The 25,687-nt window shown below is 38.7% G+C and overlaps 2 protein-coding genes and 1 long non-coding RNA gene across 3 annotated transcripts in view; 1 reads left to right on the forward strand and 2 right to left on the reverse strand.

Annotated features, from left to right (window-relative positions):
- Positions 1-720: 720 nt before the first annotated feature.
- LOC130541519 (uncharacterized) lies at positions 721-6,165 on the reverse strand. Its single transcript, XR_008955576.1, has 2 exons — positions 5,857-6,165; positions 721-1,988 (listed from the first exon to the last, which is right to left on the reverse strand). It is a non-coding gene; the product is annotated as an uncharacterized LOC130541519 (long non-coding RNA).
- A 168-nt stretch (positions 6,166-6,333) lies between these two features.
- MOCS2 (molybdenum cofactor synthesis 2) lies at positions 6,334-17,963 on the forward strand. Its single transcript, XM_003827353.5, has 7 exons — positions 6,334-6,756; positions 7,364-7,485; positions 8,782-8,926; positions 13,786-13,913; positions 14,504-14,654; positions 15,478-15,601; positions 17,359-17,963. The coding sequence occupies exons 3-7, from the start codon at positions 8,829-8,831 to the stop codon at positions 17,422-17,424; spliced, it is 567 nt and encodes a 188-aa protein (XP_003827401.2). The 5' UTR covers positions 6,334-6,756; positions 7,364-7,485; positions 8,782-8,828; the 3' UTR covers positions 17,425-17,963.
- Positions 17,964-17,989: 26 nt separating this feature from the next.
- ITGA2 (integrin subunit alpha 2) overlaps positions 17,990-25,687 on the reverse strand; it is a 109,057-nt gene continuing 101,359 nt past the window's right edge. Inside the window, exon 30 of the mRNA XM_003827351.8 lies at positions 17,990-25,537. Coding sequence (XP_003827399.4) covers positions 25,457-25,537 — 81 coding nt within the window. The 3' untranslated portion in view covers positions 17,990-25,456. The remainder of the gene's footprint in view (positions 25,538-25,687) is intronic.

A 25,687-nucleotide genomic window follows, 5' to 3' on the forward strand; every position in this document is an offset into this window, starting at 1 on the left:
CCCTTTGGTGAGATATTGCAGACTTTTTTCCTCAGCTCTCCTTCTTAACACATCTGAAAAGGCAGTTTTAGGAGCTTTCTAGAGCCCACAATATGCTCCTTAAAAGCGGTGGCTAACGCTTGTAATCCCAGCACTTTGGGAGGCTGAGGTGGGCAGATAACCTGAGGTCAGGAGTTCGAGACCAGCCTGGCTAACATGGTGAAACCCCGTCTCTACTAAAAATACAAAAACATTAGCCGGGCGTGGTGGCACATGCCTGTAATCACAGCTACTCGGGAGGCTGAGGTAGGAGAATCACTTGTGCCCGGGAGGCAGCCGTATCAGTGAGCTGAGATCACACCACTGCACTCCAGCCTGGGTGACAGAGTGAGACTCCATCTTAAAAAAAAAAAAAAAAAAAAAAAAAAAAAAGAGCTTTGGTTCTCATTGTTCAACATCTGTGTGGTATATTTTTCTGTTTCTAAAATCCATTTGTTGTGCATATCTTAGATTTTTGCAGAAATGAAATTACAAGATCTGGCTTTCCTCTGGCATCTGAAACTGGGGGATTTGATGTATACATTTTAGAAAATCATCAGTGAAGAACATATTTGCAAAAAGCTCCTGTAGCCATGTTCTTTCATTTTAAGGTGAATGATTTGCAGTTGGAATAACTAACCACAGGAGGTGTGCTTCTTTTGACCTAAATTTCCTTGAATAAACTAACAAGTACAATATATATGGTTTATTCTGGCTTTTGTTTTTATTTAAAATGACCAATGAATAAAATTACACAACATGGATGTAGCATTTTAAAATTACCTCCTTCAATTATAAAATTGACTTAATATTTTGTACACCTACAAGGTGCAAGGCACACTGCTGGGCTGTTTGTTAACAGCATACTATACTCTATGTCTTCACAAGTCATTTGCATAGAAAGGTGCTTGAAATTCTGTGTGATTTGTTAAAATCAGTAATTCCAGATGGGTTTACTTCAAACTAGTGATACAGTGATAGAGGCAGGAGGCAGAGAAATTTTAGGCAGAAAAGGGAGGGTCCCTGACAAAACCCCACCCTCAAGCCAAAAAGCCTGAAACCGCAGCCCAAAGTAGAGAACTTCTCTCCCTTTTGTCTGCTCAAATGTTGCTTTTTCCTAAATTACCCATGGCCCACCCTGCCCGCCATCCTGTGCTATAAAGACCACAGACTCAGCCAGCAGAGAGGAGAAGCAACTGGACGTGAGGGACTACGGCTGGATGTCAGAGAGAAGTGGCTTGATTTCAGAGGGACATTTTGATGGTGTAACTTTGGAGAAAAATCCAGCCAGAGATGGCAGGACTTCAGGGGAAGATTACCTACCCAGCCCATCCCCTTTTCTGCTCTCCTTCCTGCTGAGAGCCACTTTCGCTGGGAATAAAATATCCTGCATTTACCATCTGTGAATTCTTTTGTGTAACCTCATTTTCCCTGAATGCAGGACAAGCGCTCAGGAGTCATGAGTACAGACACAGAAGGCTGTGACACTGGCCCTTTACTCTTGCTTAGGGCAGCTGCCTCATGCAAAAAGGCAAAGGGCCCACTGAGCTGTTTACACTTAAGCCACCTACGGATGGTAGAGCTAAAAGAGCACTGTAGCATGTCCTCTGGGGCTTTGGGAGTCACAGGCAGCCCCACAGTCACTGCTGCAGGGCCCTGCACAGAGTTTGCTCCTGCTGGAGCCCAAAAGTGCTCACCCTGACTCCTGCATCCTCTCACCTGCATGCTCCCTCCCACGAGGGGTGGAATACAGTGTGTCCAAGTGATGGAGTTTGATCCCACTAGCGCCGAAGTGGCCGGGTTGTTCCAGTGCTGGTGCTCTCCAGTCCTCACCCTCGTTCACTTGTGCGCTCCCTCCTGTGAGGAGTTGTGGGCAGCAGGCTGAGTAAACACCTCTGACATGGGTCCCATGAAGGGGTCAGGGAAATATCCTGCTTCAGTCGTCCTTCAAAAAGTAACTACTGCATTATCTATTTTTTAATAAATTTAAATATTAAAATATGTTAATGACATTAGTCCAATGTCTACAGATCTCACACCACATAGTCCAAACTTCCTCAGACAGAAATATTTTCACTGTTCAAAAATTCTGCCACACTGGGAAATAAAGGAGTAGACATGGGCTGACATTTGAAAATCTATCACCTGTATTTTTTTTGGTAATAGAATATGATTATAAACCTCAACTTTATTACTGACTTAAACAAGGTCACTAAAGCATTTCACGAAGAGTTCCTGATAATGGGTTACCAGATATCTAGGACTAGATACTATTTAGTAGCTGAAAATGATGGCAGAAAATATATGGGCAGCAATAGAAAAAGAATGTGACTAAACATTTTTAGCAATTTGATATAAAATATTTAGATTTTAAAAAATCTGTGTAAATGGATGAATAGGTTGGATTTTAGGGAAAAAAATAGGCTCAGTTCAATTAGAGACTGAACTGTAACATGATAAATCAGAATCAATGATGACAAGTTTTATATACTATTTTAATAGCACAGAAAACAAAACCAAAAAAACCTATTACCTATTGGCGAAATGACTGATGGAACATCTAATAACTTTTAAATCAAGTTTAGCCTAAAGCTGCCTCCTTACAAATTTTAAGTTTGGTCTAAAGGTTTCTCAACACACAGTGAATTGTAACCTAACTGCATGTGTAAACAGGCTGTAACCTACTCTTATACCAATCACTGTGTTGCAGGCCATCAAAGGCAGCCAACTGTTCGAACTTTGTTCAAGTAAGGTAAACACCAAGCTGTAACCAATCCAGCTGTTTCTGTACCTCATTTTCTTTTCCTGTAATTTATTTGCTTTTTTTGTCCATAATTCTTTGATCACGTGGCAGCACTGGAGTCTCTTTGAACCTGTTCTGGTTGGGAGAGGGGCACAATTCACAAATTGTTCTTTGCTCATTTTAATTTGTCCAAAGTTTTTCTTTTGACACAATGAACTCTGACTCTGCCAGGTGTTTCTGGGAAAATTGTTTTTCAGAAAAGGCAATGAACATTTTTGATAATTTGCTACTACACGTGTGTCTGGAATTGGTTCCTTCCGGTGGGTTCTTTGTCTCACTGACTTCAAGAATGAAGGCTCAGACCTTCGCGGTGAGTGTTACAGCTCTTCAAGGTGGCATGGACCCAAAAAGTAAGCAGCACCAAGATTTATTGTGAAACGTGAAATAACAAGGCTTCCACAGCATGGAAGGTGATCCGAGTGGGTTGCCACTGCTGGCTGGGGGGGCCAGCTGTTATTCCCTTATTTGACCCTGCCCACGTCCTGCTGATTGGTCCATTTTACAGGGTACTGATTGGTCCATTTTACAGAGTGCTGATTGGTGCATTTACAATCCTTTAGCTAGACACAGAGCGCTGATTGGTACATTTTTACAGAGCGCTGATTGATGCATTTAGAATCCTTTAGCTAGACACAGAGTGCTTACTGGTGCGTTTTTACAGAGTGTTGATTGGTGCATTTACAATCCTTTAGCTAGACACAGAGCGCTGATTGGTGTGTTTTCACAGAGTGCTGATTGGTGCATTTATAATCCTTTAGCTAGACAGAAAAGTTCTCCAAGTCCCCACTGGACCCAGGAAGTCCAGCTGGCTTTACCTCTCACAAGCAACGTTATGTTTCTCATCTTCTAACAGAGCGTTCTGTGAAGGTCTGAGATGCTCCTACATTTCTAGTCTCATGGAATCTCGTCTTTTTTCAATCTCAAAACAAAATGGAAATGTTTTTGCCTCAACTTGTTTTTTTTCTTAACCAAGTAAGATTCCTTATGGTAAAAATAACTGGGAAAATGGTGGCTCCAACTATGTTTTCACAAAAAATTGTAGCTTAAGTGAAATGCAAATGTTCATAAAGTCATTTTGTTATTACTAAAATAATTTATATACCATTGTGATGATTCACTGATTTAATTAATGAATTCATAAGAAAAGTAAAATCAAAGCCTATGGAATAAGCCTGGAATATTTTGGTATCAGTTTTGCTTGCATATCCACAAATTATAGATGGGGCTGTATTTTGTAAAAAAAAAAAAAAAGAACTGTGTCATATCTACAGCATAATGAATAAACGATGTGAACAGAAACTTCACAGAGAAGTATAAGTGCTCAATGAAAATATGAAAAGATTCACCTCATTAGGAATTAGAAAATAAAAAAATGAAAGCAAGGCAATATTATTAACCTATATTTACTTGAATTTATCAATAAAATAACTGGTGAAACTGATAGGATTATAAATCATCAGATTATTGTTTATTTGTAAAAGATAGTTGCTCCTAAAATATTTTCTAAAATAAAGAAGATTATGAAAAATATTAAGAAACCTGAATTGATATTTTGTAACTATATGTTCCCATTTTGGACAGTTTCCATTTTTTTTAAATATTCTGATGTCATTTACATTTTATTTTATAATCATAATCCCATAATTGATATCTTAGTTTTATGTTTGAATGGATTAAAATCTCAATGCCAGTTTTTTTAGTTTTTCATTTTTCCCATATTAATACCTTTATTGCTGAGTTATTTACTTTGATTACTCTTGATTGAGTGGACTTTTTGCCCAAGAAAGATTTTTAAGAAGGGTTCTTGGGTATTGTGTTTTTCGAGTTTTTGCTGATTTAGGAGAATCCTGCCCCACCAGTTTGGCTGTAATATTATGGGATCATGCTTTTGTTCTCAGCCTTTTTTACACACTGCACATTGCCACCTGCTGGCATCAGATGCCACTGAGGAGTCTAAGGCCACTATTGTCATTCCCTTGTTTTTATGCCTGGGTGTGAATATAGTCTTTATCCTTTATGTTTAGCAACTTTACCAGGATACACATTGGTATTCATTGCTCCTTGTCAATTTTTCCTACCAAGGACTCTCCAGCCTCACTTCTCATCACCTCCTTCTTTGCTGGAGGCACACCTGCCTTGCCAACTACTTGACCTTCTGTGAACTTACTATGCTTCTTCATATCCCTGTGGCTTGTCAGAGGCAAGTGAAATTTCTTCATGCTCTACTCCCACTCTTGTCATTTACTGCCACTATTCTAGCAGATTTACCTTCTCAGCATCTTCTCACTCCCCAGGTGACACAACTACTTTCCCCTTCCACCCTTGAAATGTAACACATATCCTTAGTATTACAGGGAATTATCATTCATATTTAAAACTCTCCTACCTAGGACTGTGAGCTCCAAGGAAAGGGACATATAACTTACATCCACTTAACGATGCAAGCAATTTAAAGCCAAGAGTTCTTGTTGACAAGAATTGGGAAAGTTGGTTGGACAGTATACAATTACCGAGCAGCCAATAAACAGGAAAAGTGATACAGTTCGAAAGTTCTGACCAGGCGGATATTCTAAGTCTTTAAGAAACACTAATCATATACCTGTGAATGAAAAAAATCTTGGGCCCCTTCAAACTGGGAATTACTCAGGGCAAATCTGCCTCCTATTCTATTCAAGTCACCTCTTTTGCTGACAGAGAATAGATGCATATTCTGATTGCCTCCTTTAGAAAGACTTATCAGAAACTCAAAAGAATGCTACTATCTGTCTATTACCTACCTGGAAGCCCCCAGTTGGGGGGGGGCGGGGCTTGCTTTTAACGGTCTCCGCCTTTCTGGAAGGAACTAATGTACTTTTTACATATTGATTGATGTCTCCTGTCTCCCTAAAATGTATAAAACCAAGCTGTGCCCCGACCACCTTGGGCACATGTCCTCAGGACTTCCTGAGGCTGTGTCACGGGCATGTCCTCAACGTTGGCAAAATAAACTTTTTAAGTTAACTGAGACCTGTCTCAAATTTTCGAGGTTCACATACCGTAGGTAAAAGGGTCAGAAGCCTAAAGGTGAGCTAGTGGAAAAGCCTGAAGGCCCCTGCAAGGTTATTAGCTAAGCCTCCATAACGCAGGCGGCAAGTGTCCAGGTGAGTTTGGCGCCTGCTCGCCTGCACCACGACCTCCCTCCTGGGGAGAAGGACATGCATGGTAAGCCATTTCTCCATTTCCATACTGATTGCTTCCTCTCACCACCACGGCCCATCTGCGAAGCAAAACTAATCCTGGCGTGGAACAAGCCGCCTGAGGGAAACAGCCAGAGCCCGGCGCGGGGCGGAGCTGCTTGTGCGCATGCTCCGTGCAGGCGCAGGCGGGGGCTGAGCGCCGTCGGGTTACGCCTGCGCTCCGGGTGAGCCCGCGCCTGCGCCTTTGCGGCCGTGATTCGGTCCCGCTGTCCTAGGCGGGATGGTGCCGCTGTGCCAGGTAAGGGTGGCGGGTGTGCGTGCGGGCCTGGGTGCGGAGCCCTCCTCGACGTGTCTCTCCCGCCCTTTCCCTCCACATACCCAGCCTTGGTCAGTCGGACCTCCCCACTAGCCCCCAACCTGGCCTGCGTCTTGGGTTCGGGGGCGCCCCCGCCCCCGCCCCCGGGCCCTTCCTGTCTCCGGGCTTTACTGCCACTGCCCCAGCAGAAGTCGGGTCCTCTCCGAGAACTCTTGTCAGCTCACGGCAGCAAGGACGGACTCGTTCTGAAGGCGCCTCCACCTTTTATGACCACCTCTTTCCCAGATTATTCGTTTTGATGAAGCTAAAATTTTAATCTAAAAAGAAATGCACCTCATGGAGAATTCTTGTGAAGAACTGTGCTTCATCTGTGGATTTCTACACCCTTGATCATTTGCAAACCTGTAATTATTCCGTAAAGAGTTGTTTGCACGGAGTGACAGGTGCCTATTTTACTTCGTCGGATCCCTTACATACCAGGCTGCTGGCACAAGTTTGTTCTAGCAAATTCCAGTCTGTCGTGTGTTTCAAACCTACTTGCTTCTGTAAATGTCAGATTTACTATGTTGCATAACTTAATCCTTAGCGTCTGGGGACGATGTTATACAGACCGGAATCTAAGGTCATTTGACAACCGTGAGAAACAGGTTTTTCGCTTATTTATTCATTTATTTTATTTGTGTAACTCATCTCTTGACTCAAACATTTGTTCTTTGCTTACATATTTATAAAAGGTGCTATACTTTTATATCAATTAAGGCAGGCTTAACATGTTTTCCTAGAAGATAAATACTTAGGATTTTAATGATGGCACACTTAAGTTTGTAAAACTAAAAGGCATCCAGAAATTAGTCTGAATTGTATTTAAAACAACAAGTTTTCAGAATTTGAACTTGTAGGTATACTGAAATTTTTTACGGGTTATTTAATTTTCTTTATAAAATTTGTCTTTGATTAAAGCAATACATTTGGAAAATGAGAAAACTGCTCAACATTGACAGTCAGAAAACGAGTATGAGTTGTTATTAAAAGCGTTTTCTTTACTTTCAGGTTGAAGTATTGTATTTTGCAAAAAGTGCTGAAATAACAGGAGTTCGTTCAGAGACCATTTCTGTGCCGCAAGAAATAAAAGCGTTGCAGTTGTGGAAGGAGATAGAAACTCGACATCCTGGGTAGTTAAAAATTTGTAGAATGCATATGAGTAACACTTAAATATTTTCAAAATACATAAATGATAAAAGTAAAAATAAGGTTAATTTCGATTTCCGTGCTTAATGTCAAAAAGAATCGTTAGTTGTATTTTTTTGGAACACCTGAAAAACTCTAAATGTGCACCGTATTTTAAGAAAGGTTAAAGATATTTTACCCCAAAACACAGTGAACCGCAGAGGGACATGATTATATTCTCTTTGATAATTTACAAAACACTGCACGTGTCACTTCTGCAATTTTATAACATTAAATGAAATTGTTACAAATTCTGTTAAAAATGTGTGCTTTAAACATTTTGTTCTGCCCCTCTCTTTAGAGAGCTCAACATAGAAATTTCTAAGATTGTAAGAAAAATGAGTTACAACAAATCCTAGATGCTGCTGAATTTGAGTTTTTGTAATATTTAATTTTTTTTCTGGTTCTTGAAAAACGTATAATTTTACTTATGTCATTCCCACTTCAAGTTCTTTTTGGAACAAAATATAAAAGTGACTTATTTGAGGGTGATTCAGGAATATTAATGGTGTCACTTAAGCTTGTATAGGTGTTTAACCTGGAAGTCCTAGTTCTATGTAAAAGATACTCCACAATAAGTGTTTAAAAGCAAACCACTTCATGATTTCATATCTTTTAAGTTGCTCTTACAGTGGCCTGATAATCAATAAAACACAGTGGGGTCTCCCATTCTGCTTTACCTGGAGGGAGACAGCTGGTCTTGTATACGTTTTCACTGTGCCTGAAAAGAAAGCTTACCATTGTTCAGGTATAAAGGAACAGCTAATAAAGCTGTGTTGCAGGTGGCTTTATGACCTATGCTATCTTTTCATCTTTCTAAGCAACTTAATCCATATTCGAGCAGGATAATGTGTACAGGCATAGTTTGTGGGCAGCTATACTTGTGCTTGAACACATGGATAGAAGGACCCTGGAAAGGCCATGTACTGATTGGAAACTTTTCTTTTGACCTGGTTTGAGTGTTGCCTCCAGTCTGGTGGGTTTTTTGTGCATTTTTTTGTTGTTTAATTCCCCAAGGCATACAACATCCAATAAAGAGTTGACAGCAGTTTAACGTATCTTTGTGGTGTATAAGTATGTTCTTCAGTGGATATGTCCTTTCTGCATATACTGTGTGTAAATTTAATTGGTAATTTTGCAGGTGATGCTTTATATATCTATGTAATATCTCTAATTGCAGCTGAAGCGATTTGAGGTCTATCTTAGCGTTGATACTTTGAGTCATATTTTTTCCCCTTTAGATTGGCTGATGTTAGAAATCAGATAATATTTGCTGTTCGTCAAGAATATGTCGAGCTTGGAGATCAGCTCCTCGTGCTTCAACCTGGAGACGAAATTGCCGTTATCCCCCCCATTAGTGGAGGATAGTGCTTTTGAGCCATCTAGGTATGTGAGATTTGTTTTTCTTAATCAGTCGTGTGGGGAAGGATCATACAGATGATAAAGTGTATGTGGTTTGCTGTTAATGTATATTCTTTGTAAGTCTGTCTGTACCAAATCTTTATTGATGCAGCAACTCTTCATTGGTGCCAACAGATTTATGAATATCTAGCACCATTTCTGCATCAAGTCTATTGTAAGCAGTTTAATTACAATAAACATATCAGTTTGATATGTTTCATTTAACATGGTTTATTGAGATCTTATGTGTCCGGCACAGTGACATATTAATATCCATATTTTGCAGGTAAAAAAACAAATTCAGAGGACTTAAACAACTTGGCTTTGATCACATAGCTAATCACATAGCTAATAAGTGAAAGAGCCAAATTAAAAAGAATTTATTTAACTTTTAAGTTCAGGGGAACTTGTATCATGGCGGTTTCTTGTACAGATAATTTTGTCACCCAGGTATTAAGTCTAGTGCCCATCAGTTATTTTTTCGATCCTCTCCCTCCTCCCACCCTCCACCCTCAAGTAGGCTCCAGTGTCTATGGTTTCCTTCTTTGTGTCCATGTGTACTCAATATTTATCTCCCACTTGTAAGTGAGAACATTTGGTATTTGGTTTCTGTTCCCGCATTAGTTGGCTAAGGATAATGGCCTCCAGCTCCATCCATGTCCCTGCAAAGGACTTGATCTCGTTCTTTCTTATGGCTGCATAGTATTCCATGGTGTATATGTACCATATTTTCTTTATCCAGTCTACCACTGGTGGGCATTTAGGTTGATTCCATGTCTTTGCTATTGTGAATAGTGCTGCAGTGAACAGACGTGTGCATGTGTCTTTATGACAGAACAATTATATTTCTCTGGGTATATATTCAGTAATGGGATTGCTGGGTTGAATGGCATTTCAGTCTCTAGGCCACCCTGTCTTCCACAATGATTGAACTAATTTACACTCCCTGCAGCAGTGTATAAGCATTACTTTTTCTTCACGTCCTCGCCAGCATCTGTTATTTTAATAATAGCTCTTCTGACTGGTGTGAGATGGTATCTCATTGTGGTTTTGATTTGCATTTCTCTAATGATCAGTGATGTTGAGCTTTCTTTTCATATGATTGTTGGCCACATGTATGTCTTCTTTTGAAAAGTTCCTGTTCATGTCCTTTGCCTACTTTTATTGGGGTTGTTTTTTCTCATAAATTTTAAAAAATTCCTTAGAGATGCTGATGTTAGACATTTGTCAGATGCATAGTTTGCAAAATTTTTCTCCCATTCTGTAGGTTGTCTATTCACTCTGTTGATAGTTTCCTTTGCTATGCAAAAACTCTTTAGTTTAATTAGATCCCATTTGTCAATTTTTGCTTTTGCTGCAATTGCTTTTTGAGTCTTCTTTGTCATTAAATCTTTGCTTGTTCTTATGTCCAGAATGGTGTTGCCTAGATTGTCTTCCAGGGTTTTTCTAGTTTTTGGTTTTACATTTAAGTCTTTAATCCATTTTGAGTTAATATTTATATATGGTATAAGGAAAGGGCCCAGTTTCAGTCTTCTGCACATGGCTAGCTAGTTATCCCAGCACCATGTATTGAATAGGGTATCCTTTCCCCATTGCTTGTTTTTGTAGGTTTGTTGAAGATCAGATAGTTGTAGGTGTGAAGCTTTATTTCTGGGTTCTGGGTTCTATTTCATTTGTCTATGTGTCCTGTTTTGTACCAGTCCCATGCTGTTTTGGTTACTGTAGCCCTGTGGTATAGTTTGAAGTTGGGTAGCGTAATGCCTCCAGCTTTGTTCTTTTTGCTGAGGATTCAAGAGGTTTTCAAAAGACAACATTTGAACTCATATTATTGGACTGTCTGTGTACTTTTTTCCAACCACACTTGCTAATACTAGATAATAGCTCTCCTGGCCATGGAAAATGTAGAAAAATTTCACAGCTAATAATGCCTGAAAAGAGAGCTAATCATTGCCCAGAACTAAAGGAATAGCTTTATTGTTATGGCTGTGTTGCAGGTGGCTCTTTGACCCATGCTACCTTGTCATCTTTCTAAACAACTTAGTCCATATTCAAGTAGGATAATATACAAGAACATTGTTCAGTATAGTGTGGAGAGATCAGGCTGCTTATAAGTACAGACAGAATGAGGCTTAATTTATTGTCAGCTGAGGAACAAACAGTAGAAATTAACAGTCATCCCTGAATAAAAACTCTTGGTAAGTTAGGAATGAAAGGAGACTTTCTTAATTTGATAGGATTTTTATTCAAAATCAGGAGTAAATATCATACTTAATGGCAAAAACTTGGTTCCATTAAAGAAAGGAACAAGCCAAGGATGCCTTTTTATCTTTTTTCACCCATTTTTTCCCCACCCTCCTGGAGGGCAATGCCACAAGAAATGAAGAATCAATCTGTAAAACAGATTGCCTCTCATGTCAACACTAGGCTTCTTTCTCAGGCCTACTATCTGGAAATAATAGAAGAATCTCTTGTCAGATATGTATCTCAATGCTATTTAGAAACTGTGGTCACCATATCACCAACATGATTTCAGGAGGTTCTAAAAATGCAGTTTTTTGGAATTTCGAATTTATTCAGAAAACTATAGGCTGCCATTAAAGGGATATTTGTGGTAATTACAGCTGTTCTTTGAAAAGGTTACGAAGATTACTCAAAAGCATTGTGTGTTACTTGAATGTGTTTCGCAGGACTGGTATTATGCATTTTTAAAACCTGCCAGCTAGGTTTTAGTAGTCTTGTAAAATCAGAAGTTGTGGGAACTCAGTATGGTTTGAAACTCATAGACCATATTTATATTACCTATATTTTATTGCAAGAAAAAGAGGTGGAAGACACTTAGGCGGCTTGTGTAGCAGATGAAAAATCCTGGAATCCAGTGGTGTATAAAGAATTGTGCTGTTTCCGTGGTGGAAAGGAGATAGGAAAAAGAACATTGGCTTAACTAGTACTCCTTGGTTGGAATTTCAGCACCTTGAGTGAGTTCCTTAACTTCTCTGAGCCTTCTTTCTCTCGTCTTTCAATTCAGATGAAACCTTACAGGATTAATAATTATATTCCTCATTGCCTGCAAGATTCTACCTACCTGTCCAGCCTCAGCCTGCCCAGTTCTCTCCGTTCGTTCTAGGTTCTGGAGCACATCACACCCTTTCTTGTCCCAGTGCCTTGGCATTGGCCACTCCCTCTCTCTGCCTGGGGGCCTGTGCCCTGGTTTCTTTACAAGACTTCCTCCTTATCTTTCAGGTCGCAACTTTTCATAGAGCCTCTTGAGAGAAATCTCCCCCAGACCCCAGGTTCTGTCTCTGAAGCCTGTTTACTTCCATAAGTTATCCCTATTTGTAATTCTGAGTTTCTCCTGTAATGCTTTGTTTCTCCTATTTGAATGTAAGCACCCTGAGGAAAGGAGCTTGAGCTTCTTTCTCCCCTGATTGATATCTAGTGCCTGGCCCTAGTCTCTGGCCCTTAGTGAGTATGTAGTAATGTTTGAGGAATTAAATGAGAAATGCATGGCAAAGGGCTTTGCACAATACCTAGTAAGTAAGTGTGCAGTTCATTCCCTTATTTCCTCAGTTACTTACCTGGGGTTTTGCCAGTTTGTGAAGGGAACCCAGTTCCAGTAGAATCACTGTCACTTCTGTTCTTCCTTTTTTGTTGGATAAAGAAAAAGACAGCTTTAGGTGTGGTGCTTGGTACCATAGTGGTGAGAGGGGATGGGCATGTAGGTGAAAGTGGCAATACCTCCACTGTATCTTGATGGGAGATATGCATAGCAGTTACAGAATTTGGAATATATTGGCATTGAGATAGATTATATTTTAGTGATCATGTTAATAATGGATTACTTTTTATGTCATGCCTGATTCATTATGAATATTAATACACATAATTGAGTTTTGTTAATTTTTACACTTGCTTATTTTTATCATTCAGATCAAATCATGCCTCCTAACACATTTAATGGTGGGGAAAAAAAGAAAAGAAACTTTTTATCTGAGGAATGTGAGCCCGTCAGATAAAACATTAAGAGGCACAGAAAGGCACTGGAATGAAATGGCAGTCATGTCACTCCCCCTTAAGCTGCATCATTACCTTTTTTTTTCTTTTTTTTTTTTTTTGAGATGGGGTATCACTTTGTCGCCCAGACTGGAGTGCAGTGGCACGATCAATCTCAGCTCACTGCAACCTCCACCTCCCAAGCTCAAGCAATTCTCCTGCCTCAGCCTCCCAAGTAGTTGGGATTATAGATGTGTGCCACTACCGCCCGGCTAATTTTTGTATTTTTAGTAGAGACGGGGTTTCACCATGTTGGCCAGGCTGGTCTCAAACTCCTGACCCCAAATGATCCACCCGCCTCGGCCTCCCAAAGTGGTGGGATTACAGGTGTGAGCCACTGGTCCCTTGAAGCCACTTATTATGAGGGCTGCAGACTAGCTGAAGCTAAGAAACCATAAAGTCCATATGCTGGACACTCTAACTTGTACCCACCCTATAGTTAAACAGTGTACAGCCAATCAGTGATCAACATTATCTCTGTATGCCAGTGAGAATTCTTGGTGAAACTTTGTATCATTGTTATCAGCCCACTTTTTGTTCCCTTTGCCTTTACAAACCTGCTTGCAACAAAGGCCGAGGGAGTGCTCCCCAAAGGAACTCCCCAAGGTATCTTGGAAGTATCCTGGGCCACTGTCCTTGATTTGACTCATGTAAACTCTTTATATTTTGTGCCACAGCCTCTTCCTTTTACATCGACATAATGTAGAAAAAAATATAAATTGAAAGAGCCTATAAGTTGTTGAGTGTTTTACCCCTAGGACTTCTGTTAAGGTTTGTTAATGTATTATTTCTAGGAAAGATATGGATGAAGTTGAAGAGAAATCTAAAGATGTTATAAACTTTACTGCTGAGAAACTTTCAGTAGATGAAGTCTCACAGTTGGTGATTTCTCCGCTCTGTGGTGCAATATCCCTATTTGTAGGTGAGTTGTAATTTTCATTGCATCTATCACTGTATAAGACAATAGAAATTAGCATGTGCTTTCCATGTTCAGTGTTAACGGAGGAGTTTGAAATACTGAACTTTAAACGAAGATTACCGATGATGGTGGGTAGACTTTTTTTTAGTTCTTGTTTTGTTTTAGTAACCTTCAAATTAACCTATATTAAATTACAAGGGATTTTGAAAAGTAGGATAAAAGTCATTGTTAGGAGAGAGAATTCTAGATTTTCCAAAATTGAAGGTAAAAATGTACTTGATAGTCCTGGGAACATAAATATTTTCCTTTTAAGTATCTATTAGTCAGAAGAGGAATATTGCCCGGTTTGCCAGGTGAGTGTTTTTAATAAGCTTGCTTAATCGTGCTCATCTTTGTGAAGATCTGTTTTATTTTCCTAATCAAATTTTGTTTTTAGAAGATTTCAAAGTAGTTTTAGAAGAATTGGTATGCTGCTTGTTTACTATTAATTTACTATTAAAACTATTCCTTTTTTATTAACGTGCTATTTCTTTTGTAGGGAAAAACCTTATTTTAATTGTTTTCTTTTTCTTTCTTTTTTTTCATTTTTAAAGGGACTACAAGAAATAACTTTGAAGGGAAAAAAGTCATTAGCTTAGAATATGAAGCATATCTACCCATGGCGGAAAATGAAGTCAGAAAGATTTGTAGTGACATTAGGCAGAAATGGCCAGTCAAACACATAGCAGTGTTCCATAGACTTGGGTATGATTTCCTTTATCACTCTAAAAGTTAAGTATAATTGTTTTCCATCTTTGTACTAACTGATTCTTGAATCTTTCTTAGGAATTCTATATTACCATGAGAGGAATATTCATGTATTATTTTTGGAGGACAATAGGGATGGCTGTTAGTACCTTTAGGGACTGCCTAGTGGGTTTTGATATTGGGAGAGCTCTTGTTGCCTCTGTTGCTGTAACAAACTGCACTTGTGCCAAGACTTGCAGGCCCTATGACAATCTGTGACAGATTCTTTTTGATATAAATGCCTCTGAAAGTCATTAGAGTGGTTTGCCTTTTTGTACCCCTAAAAAGAGAAGAGTTCTTGGCTTTAAAAAGAAGCCAGTAATTGAGACTGTGTCTATCATACTCTGTTAGTTACTAGTTTGTTATTAGTAACCAGTAGTTTTATTAATGGTTAATATTACTCCTATTACTTGATATGTATTATTTTAAATTTTGTATTATACTCGTTAGGACCTAACTTTGTATTTCTAGGCATTACTTGGCACTGTGCCTTGTTGAGTCAGTTGTTTGCTGTATCAATGAAAGGATTTTCCTTGGTGCCCATCAGGAGGGTTTAGTGGATAGATTCTAACAAATTAGCTGTAGCATCAGCCTCATCTACTGCCTCTGCTGAATGCTACTGCAATTAATTACTCTTTTCTAACTGTATGTTTACGTAAAATAGAACTACAGTATAATTCTAAGACTGCATACCTGGATTTTTTTTCATCTGTCTAGCAGATTCTTTAACACGTAGATTCAGAGATGATGGTGATTTTTTTTTCTCTTCATCTTGTTAAAGCTTGGTTCCAGTGTCAGAAGCAAGCATAATCATTGCTGTGTCCTCAGCCCACAGAGCTGCATCTCTTGAAGCTGTGAGCTATGCCATTGATACTTTAAAAGCCAAGGTGCCCATATGGAAAAAGGTAAGTTAAGAAAATAACACATTTTAGCATGTGGACCTGATTTTTCTCAGGAATTTTTAGATAAATCCCCTCATATTTATGGACTTTTTACTCACTGTAGTATCTTGTTTTATCTGTGAAATATCTTCTTTCCAAGATTTGTTAAGCATGAAAAATATGTGCCCCAAAGAATGCATGGCACACAGTAAGCCTCAATGAGTGATAACAGTGAGAATTCCTAGTCTGGACTGTTGGAGGGGTTCATACATGAAGTTATTTTCCTTGGATTATAATTCCCTTGAATTAGAGGGTCTTTCTGTTGGAGAGTGAGAATAATGCATTAGCTATTTAGGTAATGGCTAAAATAGAAATTCTTTAAAGTGAAAGAGGCTTTTTTTTCCTAGAGGTCCTTTTTAGGGAAGAAAAAAAAAAGGTCAGATATTGCTCCCTCTGAGAAAATGCAGTGAGTGGATTTAAAAACAGAAATAGGAACTTCTGGCATGTTTTCTGTCAATAAGGGCAAGTAATTCTCTGGTTAAATAGAGCATTCTGATGGGATGAAAAGGCCCAACTCCCTAGTTTCTCCCCTGGTGTAGTAACATTAACAGTGGGATTGTTCTGTGGTTGCACATTCAATGTCTAGAATTGTCTAGAATTGCCTACAGCGTTGTGGTTGACAGAAAGCTGAGGAGTTAATGAACAGCTCAGTAGATCAAAAGACCAGAGCAGAGAGCCAAGGCTTTTAAAGGGCACTTCTCCCCTCCTTCCCAGGGGACCTGCCTCAGTCAGTGGTAGAAATAAGCAAGTTGGACTCATAACCAGGGCCTGGGAAATTTGATGACCATGTTTTCAGAATAAAATTGAAGCCCATTGTTATAAGAGAATACGTAGGGATTAGAGGATAGAATATGTGAAAGGAAACTTAGTGAAGCTCAGATATATTGTTCCCTTGCTATAAACAAGGCTGACACAATTTTGATAGAACAGGAGGCAGGCCCCCAGAGAGGGAGAGGTAGGAAGAGCATTCTAAGATCAGCTGCAAGCCTGGGAGGCAGGGGTAGCTTTCTTCACCAGGGAGGAAAGGGTGCACAGTCAGTGGACAGAAAGTAGATGGGAGCAACCCCAGAAATACAGGTAATGAGCAGGAGTTGGGGCATATTCTTGTTTTCATGCTTTGAGGACTAGCTGGGCTTCGTATTTTGCTTTTGTTTGTCCATAGAGAGTCCGAGGAAGTGCAGGAGTTCAGAGGACAGTTGAATTTGAATTCCTCTCCCTACAGAAATGGAATGTGACTAGAGAGTGAGAAGAGAAAGTGATATGTTCTCCTTATCCCTCCTTTCCACAAACTATGTAACTTCTAGTCTGGTTCTAGTCTCGGCCTGTGCTTTGAGATCATCTGTGATATAGGGAAGGGTGGCAGGTAGGTAGAGTGCATATGTCAAAGAACAGCTCATACCAGAGGGCAGCTCAAACTTGTTTAGGAACTTCTGAGAGGTGATCACTTAATTCAACAGTTAATGAAGATATTTGCCTTTGGAAAAGCATATTTAGAAATGTTGAAGTAGTAGGTATGTTTGGAAAGAAAAAAAAGTGTTTAAAACTAAAGACTTTCTATCTTCCCCTATGTAACCTTGCCCATGATGTCTCTCGTCATGATTGTTAAAAGAGGAGCCATTGAAATAGATGTGATATTCATTTGTCTGATTTATTCAAATATATTTTACATTCATATAGTAGAATGGTCTATTTTTAATACCTGTTATGATTTTGTTTTTTAGGAAATATACGAAGAGTCATCAACTTGGAAAGGAAACAAAGAGTGCTTTTGGGCATCCAACAGTTAATCACTTATGTTTTTAGAGCGTGCAATCTTAACTCGTTAAACTATTATTATTGATCACATTTTGATTTTTTTCTCTCCACATCAGGATAGTTTACTGAAGCACAATCTCTTATACTAGTGGGACAAAAGGGAGAAAAAGGGAGCAAGATAAATGGGTATGTAGGATGAAGCGTTATTTAAAATGGAACTAAAGATAGGAGGAGGACTGTAGGAAGAAATGGAATAATTTAAATGTGAGGAAAGATATCTGTGGTAGACGTGTCCTTCCATGACTAATTTCTAATTGTAACTCAACACACATTGAGGTATGGGCCCTCCTCAGTGACTTTAACTAGCTCAGAAACATACTCCCCCACCAACCCCACCTCACCGCCCCCCATCCCGGTTCTGGGAGAGCATTGTTATTAAGGATGCATGACAGGAATGTTGGCAGAACTGGAAAGTATTAAAAAAGCATTATCAGACAGTCTTGATATTATATATTTTCAGAAATATATTAAAAATAATAAACTAAAACCCATGATTTCAAAAGTTTAAAAAGAGTATTTTCTTTTTTTTTTAATTGCCTAAAATAGTTCTCATTATGGAGATTTCTGGGATTTCAGAATCTATAATCTTACCAGAAAACTTTTTGTTGTTTTTTATTAGTTGTTAATTTTGTATCAATATACAAATCAGCACAAAATTGTCATAAAGCTAACTAGCAACAGGGTGGTTTGTGTTGAAATGTTTAGGTAAACAATGCCCCAATTTTTAACTGGTTAAGCTTTATAGTATTTTGATAGACTTGTACATATAAGTCCCATATAGTTCTTAAATTTTTTTTTCCAGCTTTATTTAGGTATACTTGACAAAAATTGTATATATTTAAAGTATACAATGTGATTTTTGATACACATATACATTGTGAGGTGATTACCATAATCCAACTAATTAACATATTCCTCAGCTCACATAGTCCCCTTTTTTGTGTGGTGAGAATATTTAAGGTCTACTCTCAGCAAATTTCAAGTAAACACATAGCTCATAAAATAATAAAATACCAGCAAAATTTGGGCAGTTGGCATCATCACAAAATTTGCATTATGCATATTAAGAACAAAAGTTATACTTTCAGACACTTAGATTGAAGGATTTTTTTCTTATGTCTGGGACAAATAAGAAACCTAGTAATCCTATTTGTTATATGTAGTGAAAACATCTTTTACCTAAGGAACCCATTTATTCAACAAATATTTATTGAATGCCTGTTTTGTGCCAGGCACCCACCCATTGATCTTTTTCTGCCAACCTAAAATACCTTGAGGAACACTCCGCATCTTATCTGTGGCTGGGACCCACAGGACAGCCACACTGACTTTAGGAATCACCTGGTTACATCAGTTGATGCTTGTTCATTAGTCTGTCTGGAGAGATTGGGCCAGAAGGATACTGGAAGGGCAGACAAACCCTCCGCCTACTTCCTCTGCCGGGTTCGGGTTGCCTGTTTGGTCTCAGTCTTACCTTCACAGTTCAGTGTCACTCTGGCTTGCCATCGAGCTTCAGCCTGTCCCCATTGGAGAGAAGGGGTGGGTGTTGGCTGTTGCATTATATCTGAAAGCACATTATCATGGGGTTACTGGGTCACTAGACATTTCTAGGATTCTGGACATAGGTTGTTAAATGGATGTTATGTCATATGCAATGTTGATAGGTATATGTGGATTTCAAGACTTTCCAACTTAGATATTTCTTTAGAAGTTCCTTATTGAGGGTAATGATGTTTTTAAAGAACATAGAACATTATGTTTTAAAAGAATCATGCCTTCATTAAGTAGGCTTTATTCTAAGTTTGGAACTGAGACTGTTATGCTTTTAAAGTCTCCAATAGAGAGGTTAAGGAGTTAACCTGGGGCATGCCAGAACTGGGATGGAATGGCCTTGAAAGATTTTAGTGCATTGCACTTGACTTAGATAGGATCTTTACTGACCCTTGCTTACTTAGGAGTGGCAGAGTTAATTGGTGGTTCAGATATTAAGGGGCTACTGTCACTCTGATATGTAGCTTTTCTATCATCTCTGTAACTTAGCTTCAAGTAACTAGAAGAGTAATCTTAAAAAAAAAAATTAGCCTTTAATCAGATTGCCTGCAGTGTTTCATGGTCACTTTAAAGCCGTGACTTTGCATGATTGCTAGGTAAGTTCACTTAAGAAATAGGAAATTCAAATTATTTATGTTTCAAATATTTTTGAACAGGTGGTAAAATGAAATTGATTTTTATCATCTTTGAATGAAAGTAACAGCAGATATTCAATGAGTGACTTATTTTGTGGACATTTTTGTCCTTTGGATATGATGTATAGAGTCACAATATATTTTCAGCCTTTTTTGAGAAATAAGTGATTTAGACATCTTACACAGTTACTGAGCACCTGGTACAGTAAAGATCTCTCTTAAGAATGATTTGTGTGATGTAGTTAGGTGGATCATCCAGCAGAGGGCAGTAGAGCCAGAGCCGTAGTAAAAGTTACAGTAAAGTTGCTCTTAGCAACTTGAGTCTTAGATGTAATTTTGCATAGAACCAAAAGTTCAGTTTAGTAGCCATTTTCTTTAGTCAGGCTGTAGTGGTTCCGAAATGAAAATTAGGCCCTGATTTTGTGTAAGATGATGTCCAATCTTTAATTGACACCTTAAAAATATTAAAAGATTATGATAGTGGATCAGGAAGGAGTTTTTGAAAATGCAATTTGTAGTTTTTAACAAGTGATGTAGAATAAATAAAAAGAAGTACTTTTTAAAAAGTAAGTATAAAATTATTTTCCAGTTAACTCTATGGGACATAAATGATTGCTTTAATACAGGTCTTTAACAGCATTTCCTAACCTGCGCTGTGAAAAACAAAGAAATAAAACTTAGTGCTCTCTTTCTCTAACATTTTAAGAGCTGGGCGGGGGGGGGTCTCATGTTGCTGGCCTTGAACTCCTGGGTTCAAAGGATCCTCCCTGCCTCAGCCTCCCAAGTAGCTGCAATTCCCACATTCAGGTCTCCAAGATTGTATTTTAATGTGAGATATATAGCAGACACACTTATTGATGGTTGTGCTGCAGTGAGCTGCCCTCCTGAGATGGCTCAGCACAACTGCGATGGGCAGGGAGGCATGTGAGAGAGCGCCGCAGACATGAATGGAGATGCTGGTGCATCGCTATTTATGGCAGCACACACACACTTTCCACCCTGTCTTTGCATTACTCTGCCATCTGTACAGCGATGGCAGTCTGTGAGCCCAACGTGTACTTACTTTATAACTTACAGCATATTTATTATTTCAGCATATTTACTCTCTAAAAATATTTAAACCTTCCTGCTTATTATGATTTTTTTTTAAACTATGCAGATGACTCTGCTTTTGCATGTTGCAGCAGTTTGGCTGATTTTTTTTTCCCTCTCTATTCCAAGCACACATTTTATTTCAAAAGGTAAGCTTTAGAGCAGTGCTTCTCAACTTCAATGCAATATGAATCACCTGGGGATGCTGTAGAACTTACAATTTGACTTGAATAGTTTTGAGTGGCCCCTGAGATCTGTGTTTTTAACAGGCTCCAGGTGATGCAGCACCCTCTGTCCCTGGGCCACACTTTGAGGAGCAATGCTTTACACTGTCTCAAAACTTCGAAGGCAGTTTAAGAGTCTCACAAAAGATCCTTGTGGTCACTGCTAGAAACATAGACTGGACACTTATGGCAAATTAATTATAGCCTCAGTCTTCTTAAATTGAGTCTTGGATGTGAGCAAAGTGAATGTATAAGATAAAAATAGTAAAATATATAACTTATAAAAGCCCAAAGAAAATGGCTTTATTTTCAAAACGATTGTAACAATATTCAATAATGTGGTATGAAAAAAGTGGCTTACAATTAATGAAACTTTTCTGTTTGTTATACTTGGATATGAGAAAAACTATTAACTAGTTTATGTTGACTACAATTTAATTTTTGTTTCTCATAAATCAAATGAATTCTGCAGCTTTTTGTACAAACATGCATTTATTTTTACAGTTTTTGTGGAAAGAGGCAAAACACATTTAATCAAAAACATCAAACACCACATTTGAAAAAAGACTTATTATGTATAAAGGAAAATATCCAAGACAATTTCTTTAAAATATATACAATTCTAACATAGTTATGCAATATATACATTCATATTTTGACTTAATCTGCCAAAATAAACAGGTACATATGAAACTTTATTTACATAATGGCTACAGTTTCAGTCTTTAGAGTTCAAAGAAATAATATTTTCACCTATTTCATACTTTTCCCCCATGTTTCTCATTCACCTCTAGAGGTTTAAATTAACCTTTCAAATTGATTAAAATGGGTATGCCTGAAAGGGCATAGTCCTACAAAGTTGTTTATATAATTGTTTTATGTGTGCAAATTGAAATATTAAAGATGGATCAGGAATCTCAGTTTAAGGAATCCTGCCTTCTGTATGATGATGTCTTAATTTTTGAGATTTTCATATATTGGGTTATAGCTATATATCAGGACAGGTAAATACATTATAAAATTATAACCTTTATAATAATTTTTAGTATAATCACTTGTGTGACTATAATAAATTGGCTTTAGTTTTCTTTACTCTTCACAGTTTTAATAGGTAACTATTTTACAAAAATAACATTGCTAGGTAGAAAAATTTCTGTTCAGTTAGGAGTTCTTATTTTGCTGCTGAAATGAGTCATGCACAATTTTAAATCTCTGTAGTTTCTTCATAAGCTATTTTACTATCTTACTATTTTATAAGCCTTGTGTGGCAGTCAAGTTTTTACCACATTCTATAGACCTTGTCTGTACACCATTTATGAAATGGAAATTTGAATATGACATCTTTTATGCCCTCTACTTACTTTTAAAGCAAAAATATTGTTGAATAGGAACACATAGCTTTTATTTAAACAATGTTTTTTCCCCCTAAATTTCTTGTATGAATACTCACCTTTGCTTAAAAGTGCTTGAGAAATACTGCCCCCCAGGAGGCATTTGACAATGTCTGGAGACACTTTTTGATTGTCATGACTGCAGGGGGAGCATGTTCTGGCATCGGGTAGCTAGAGGCCAGGAATGCTGCTAAACATACACTAAACATACCTTCTAGGACAGGGCTGCTGTCCTACAAGGTACAGGACAGCCCCTGCAAGGAAGAATCACCTGGCCCCAAATGACAGTAGCGCCCAGGTTGAGAGACCCTGTCCTGGTGTGATAAATGGTGCAGAGACAAGTGGCTAATGGTTTATAGTAATTCAACTACTCCCTGGAAACAGTGTAAACTAGGCTGATTACCTAAGGCAAGGCTAACCGAAGCTTTCAAGTTCCTTATATGTATGTTTAGCACTTATTTAAGGAAGTACTCACCTAAAGGAGGTGAAACAGAGTAAAAGGAAGGATGTGCTATAATTCTTTGTATAGCACATTGAAAAGCTAGTATTTACATATACAGTACTAACTTTTTTTTTGTTTTTTGTTTTTTTTTTTTTTGAGACAGAGTCTTGCCCTGTCACCCAGGCTGGAGTGCAGTGGCGCGATCTCGGCTCACTGAAACCTCCGCCTCCCGGGTTCAAGTGATTCTCCTGCCTCAGCTTCCCGAGTAACTGGGATTACAGGCACCTGCTACTACGCCCAGCTAATTTTTGTATTATTAGAGATGGGGTTTCATCATGTTGGCCAGGCTAGTCTCAAACTCCTGACCTCATGATCCACCGGCCTCAGCCTCCCAAAGTGTTGGGATTACAGGTGTGAGCCACCGTGCCTGGCCACACTGTCTTTTTAAATAGTCATTTTTTTGAGACAGGGTCTTGCTATGTTGCTTAGGCTGGACTTGAACTCCTGGGCTCAAGCGATCTTCCTGTCTCAGTCTCTCAAGTAGCTGGAGCTTCAGGTACACACCAGCATCACTAGCTGTTAAATATTCTTTATCAAGCTAATGACTAGTTTCTCCAGTCTTTTTTTCTTAAATAAAATTTTGTTGGAATGAAACAGCAAATTCTCACAGCTGTTAAAAGAATTGGACTCTGGCATACCTAACTGGAGAATACCATGCTGTTTTTTCTATAAACCGCTGGCATTTTATGCCTTTTTTGTTTTGTGTTGTCAACTACAAAGTAATTCTGTAAACAGTACAGATAGCCCTGGACTGCCACCACGGGCCGGGCCAGGGTAGTCAGTCAAGGTTGTCCATATGCACATGGGCAGATAACCTGTTTTCCTCTGACATTTTTTTCCAAGTCAAATTCTTGGAGGATTGTGTATTTGTATTATAGGAAGTCCAGATCATAGACTTTTAAAACTAAAAGCATCACTGCTGAACTCCAGCTCAGTCTTCCCATTTTATAATGAGGACTCTGAAGTTTATAGAGGTCAAGGACTTGTCCAAAGCTTTAGATATGTAGTATCTGTGCCCTTTTCCTCTAAGTTTCTCCTAGAGAATGTGGGGGCTCAGGAACAGAGAAAATAAGGTGCAAAAAGTAGAAATGGGTGGTGTTTCTCAAAGTGTGGTCCATCTGCATCCTAGTGACTGGGGTGCTTGTTAAAATGCAGATTGCTGGGCCTTATCCCAATCTGACCAAATCATCTCAGGATCTACCTTTTGAACAAACTTGCCTAGGTCAAATTCACTCTTGTGGAAGTTTAAGTACTTCAGAAACAAGACAGCCACAGAAGGTGCACCTGCTAATTTGGTGGCTTCCAGTGCCTCATCTGTAACTTCTGGTGAAATCCTGAGATGTTTTACTTTACATTGTTTACATCCCGTAACATTCCAACATTTAGAAATTCACTCGAGCTTATTTTTCTTACTTGTTTAGCACTAAATGAAAATAGCTACCTGAAGTTAAGGAGTTTATATACAGTAATTCATGCAAGTGTGTAAATTAAACAGATGACTTCCCCCCCTAATATCTAATGCACAGCAGCTGTCCTGAAGGAGTGGGAACTTTGGATGAGGGGTAAAGGAGGGGATAACTTTGGACCGCTGGAGAGAAAGTCAGGCTGTAGAGGGCTTCTATAATAATGGTACCACCAGGAGGTGGGTGAGTGGTTCAGTAAGGGAGGAGGAAGGTTGCCAAAGAAATTACTCATCTTTCAAAAATTCACTAGGTTACTGCCAGTCAGCCAAACAAATCCTAGAAGAGAACTGTTGTGCCTCCTAAAAGAGAAAGGAAATCTCCTCCTTTTCCCTCCTCTGGCGCAGGATGGGCTTCTAGCAGATGGGATTTTACATAAATGTTATATTCTGAGTTTTAAACAAAATTTTGTGCCTTAGTCTCTATATCGCCCCCTCTCCTAACTTAAATGGACATATAGGAGGTATACTCTTAAGCTCAGTTATTCAAGCATGTTTTGATCATTAGAGCAAGATGGGGTGTGGAAGGGGCAGCCGTGGTCTAAAAGGAACCAACAACAAATTTTACCTAGTTTATAAATAAAATTATCACTTGGAAGTATCATCTGTGGCAACTTTGGATGAGCAGCATAAATTGAAAAAACCTGTGTTTTGTTTTCCCCTCTTGTTAACATCAATATTCATTAAAATATACACAAGTGGAAGTACTTACATATCAGGCACTTCCACTTCTGTAGTTGCTGTTTAAAGACAAATATTTTAAAGAGAACAGTTTTCCCCCTTAAAATCTGAGAGTATCATATTTTTCTTTAAAAGTTGTCATGCTTGGAAGCATTTCATGTTTCTGACACAATGCACATTAGAATGTAAACTCTGGGCCAGCCAGTTTAAAGATTACTTTTTTTCCCCATCATATAAAATTGGTATTTTCCCTATTATTTCCCTACCTGCCCCCCGCACCTCCCCCGCACCTCCCCCACCCCCCACAATTTCTTCATTCCAAACTGACCTGCAGTTTTCTCTTAAAATACCAGGTTAGTTTACCTACGACATGATAAAAAAATATGGGATTTAAAAAGAAATCCATTCACGCAAACAGCAAACCCTAGCTGGGATGCTGCCAGTTCCCACTGCAGGTAGGTCTGCTGGTTCAGCTACTGAGTTCTGTGGTCTCATCAATCTCATCTGGATTTTTGGTCATCTTTTCATATTTTCTTTTGAAGAAGCCGAGCTGTAAAGGTGATGATATAAGAATGTTACCACCCGTGGCTTATTTTGTAAGGTGCCTCTGACCCCCTTGGCTGCCCACGTCCTCTGATGCACCTCTGGGAATCCCTGAGGCTCTGAAGGGAGGTGTGCAGACTGATGACCTGATATCTAT

The sequence above is a fragment of the Pan paniscus genome, chromosome 4, assembly GCF_029289425.2.
Source record: "Pan paniscus chromosome 4, NHGRI_mPanPan1-v2.0_pri, whole genome shotgun sequence".
Taxonomy (NCBI): Eukaryota; Metazoa; Chordata; class Mammalia; order Primates; family Hominidae; genus Pan; species Pan paniscus.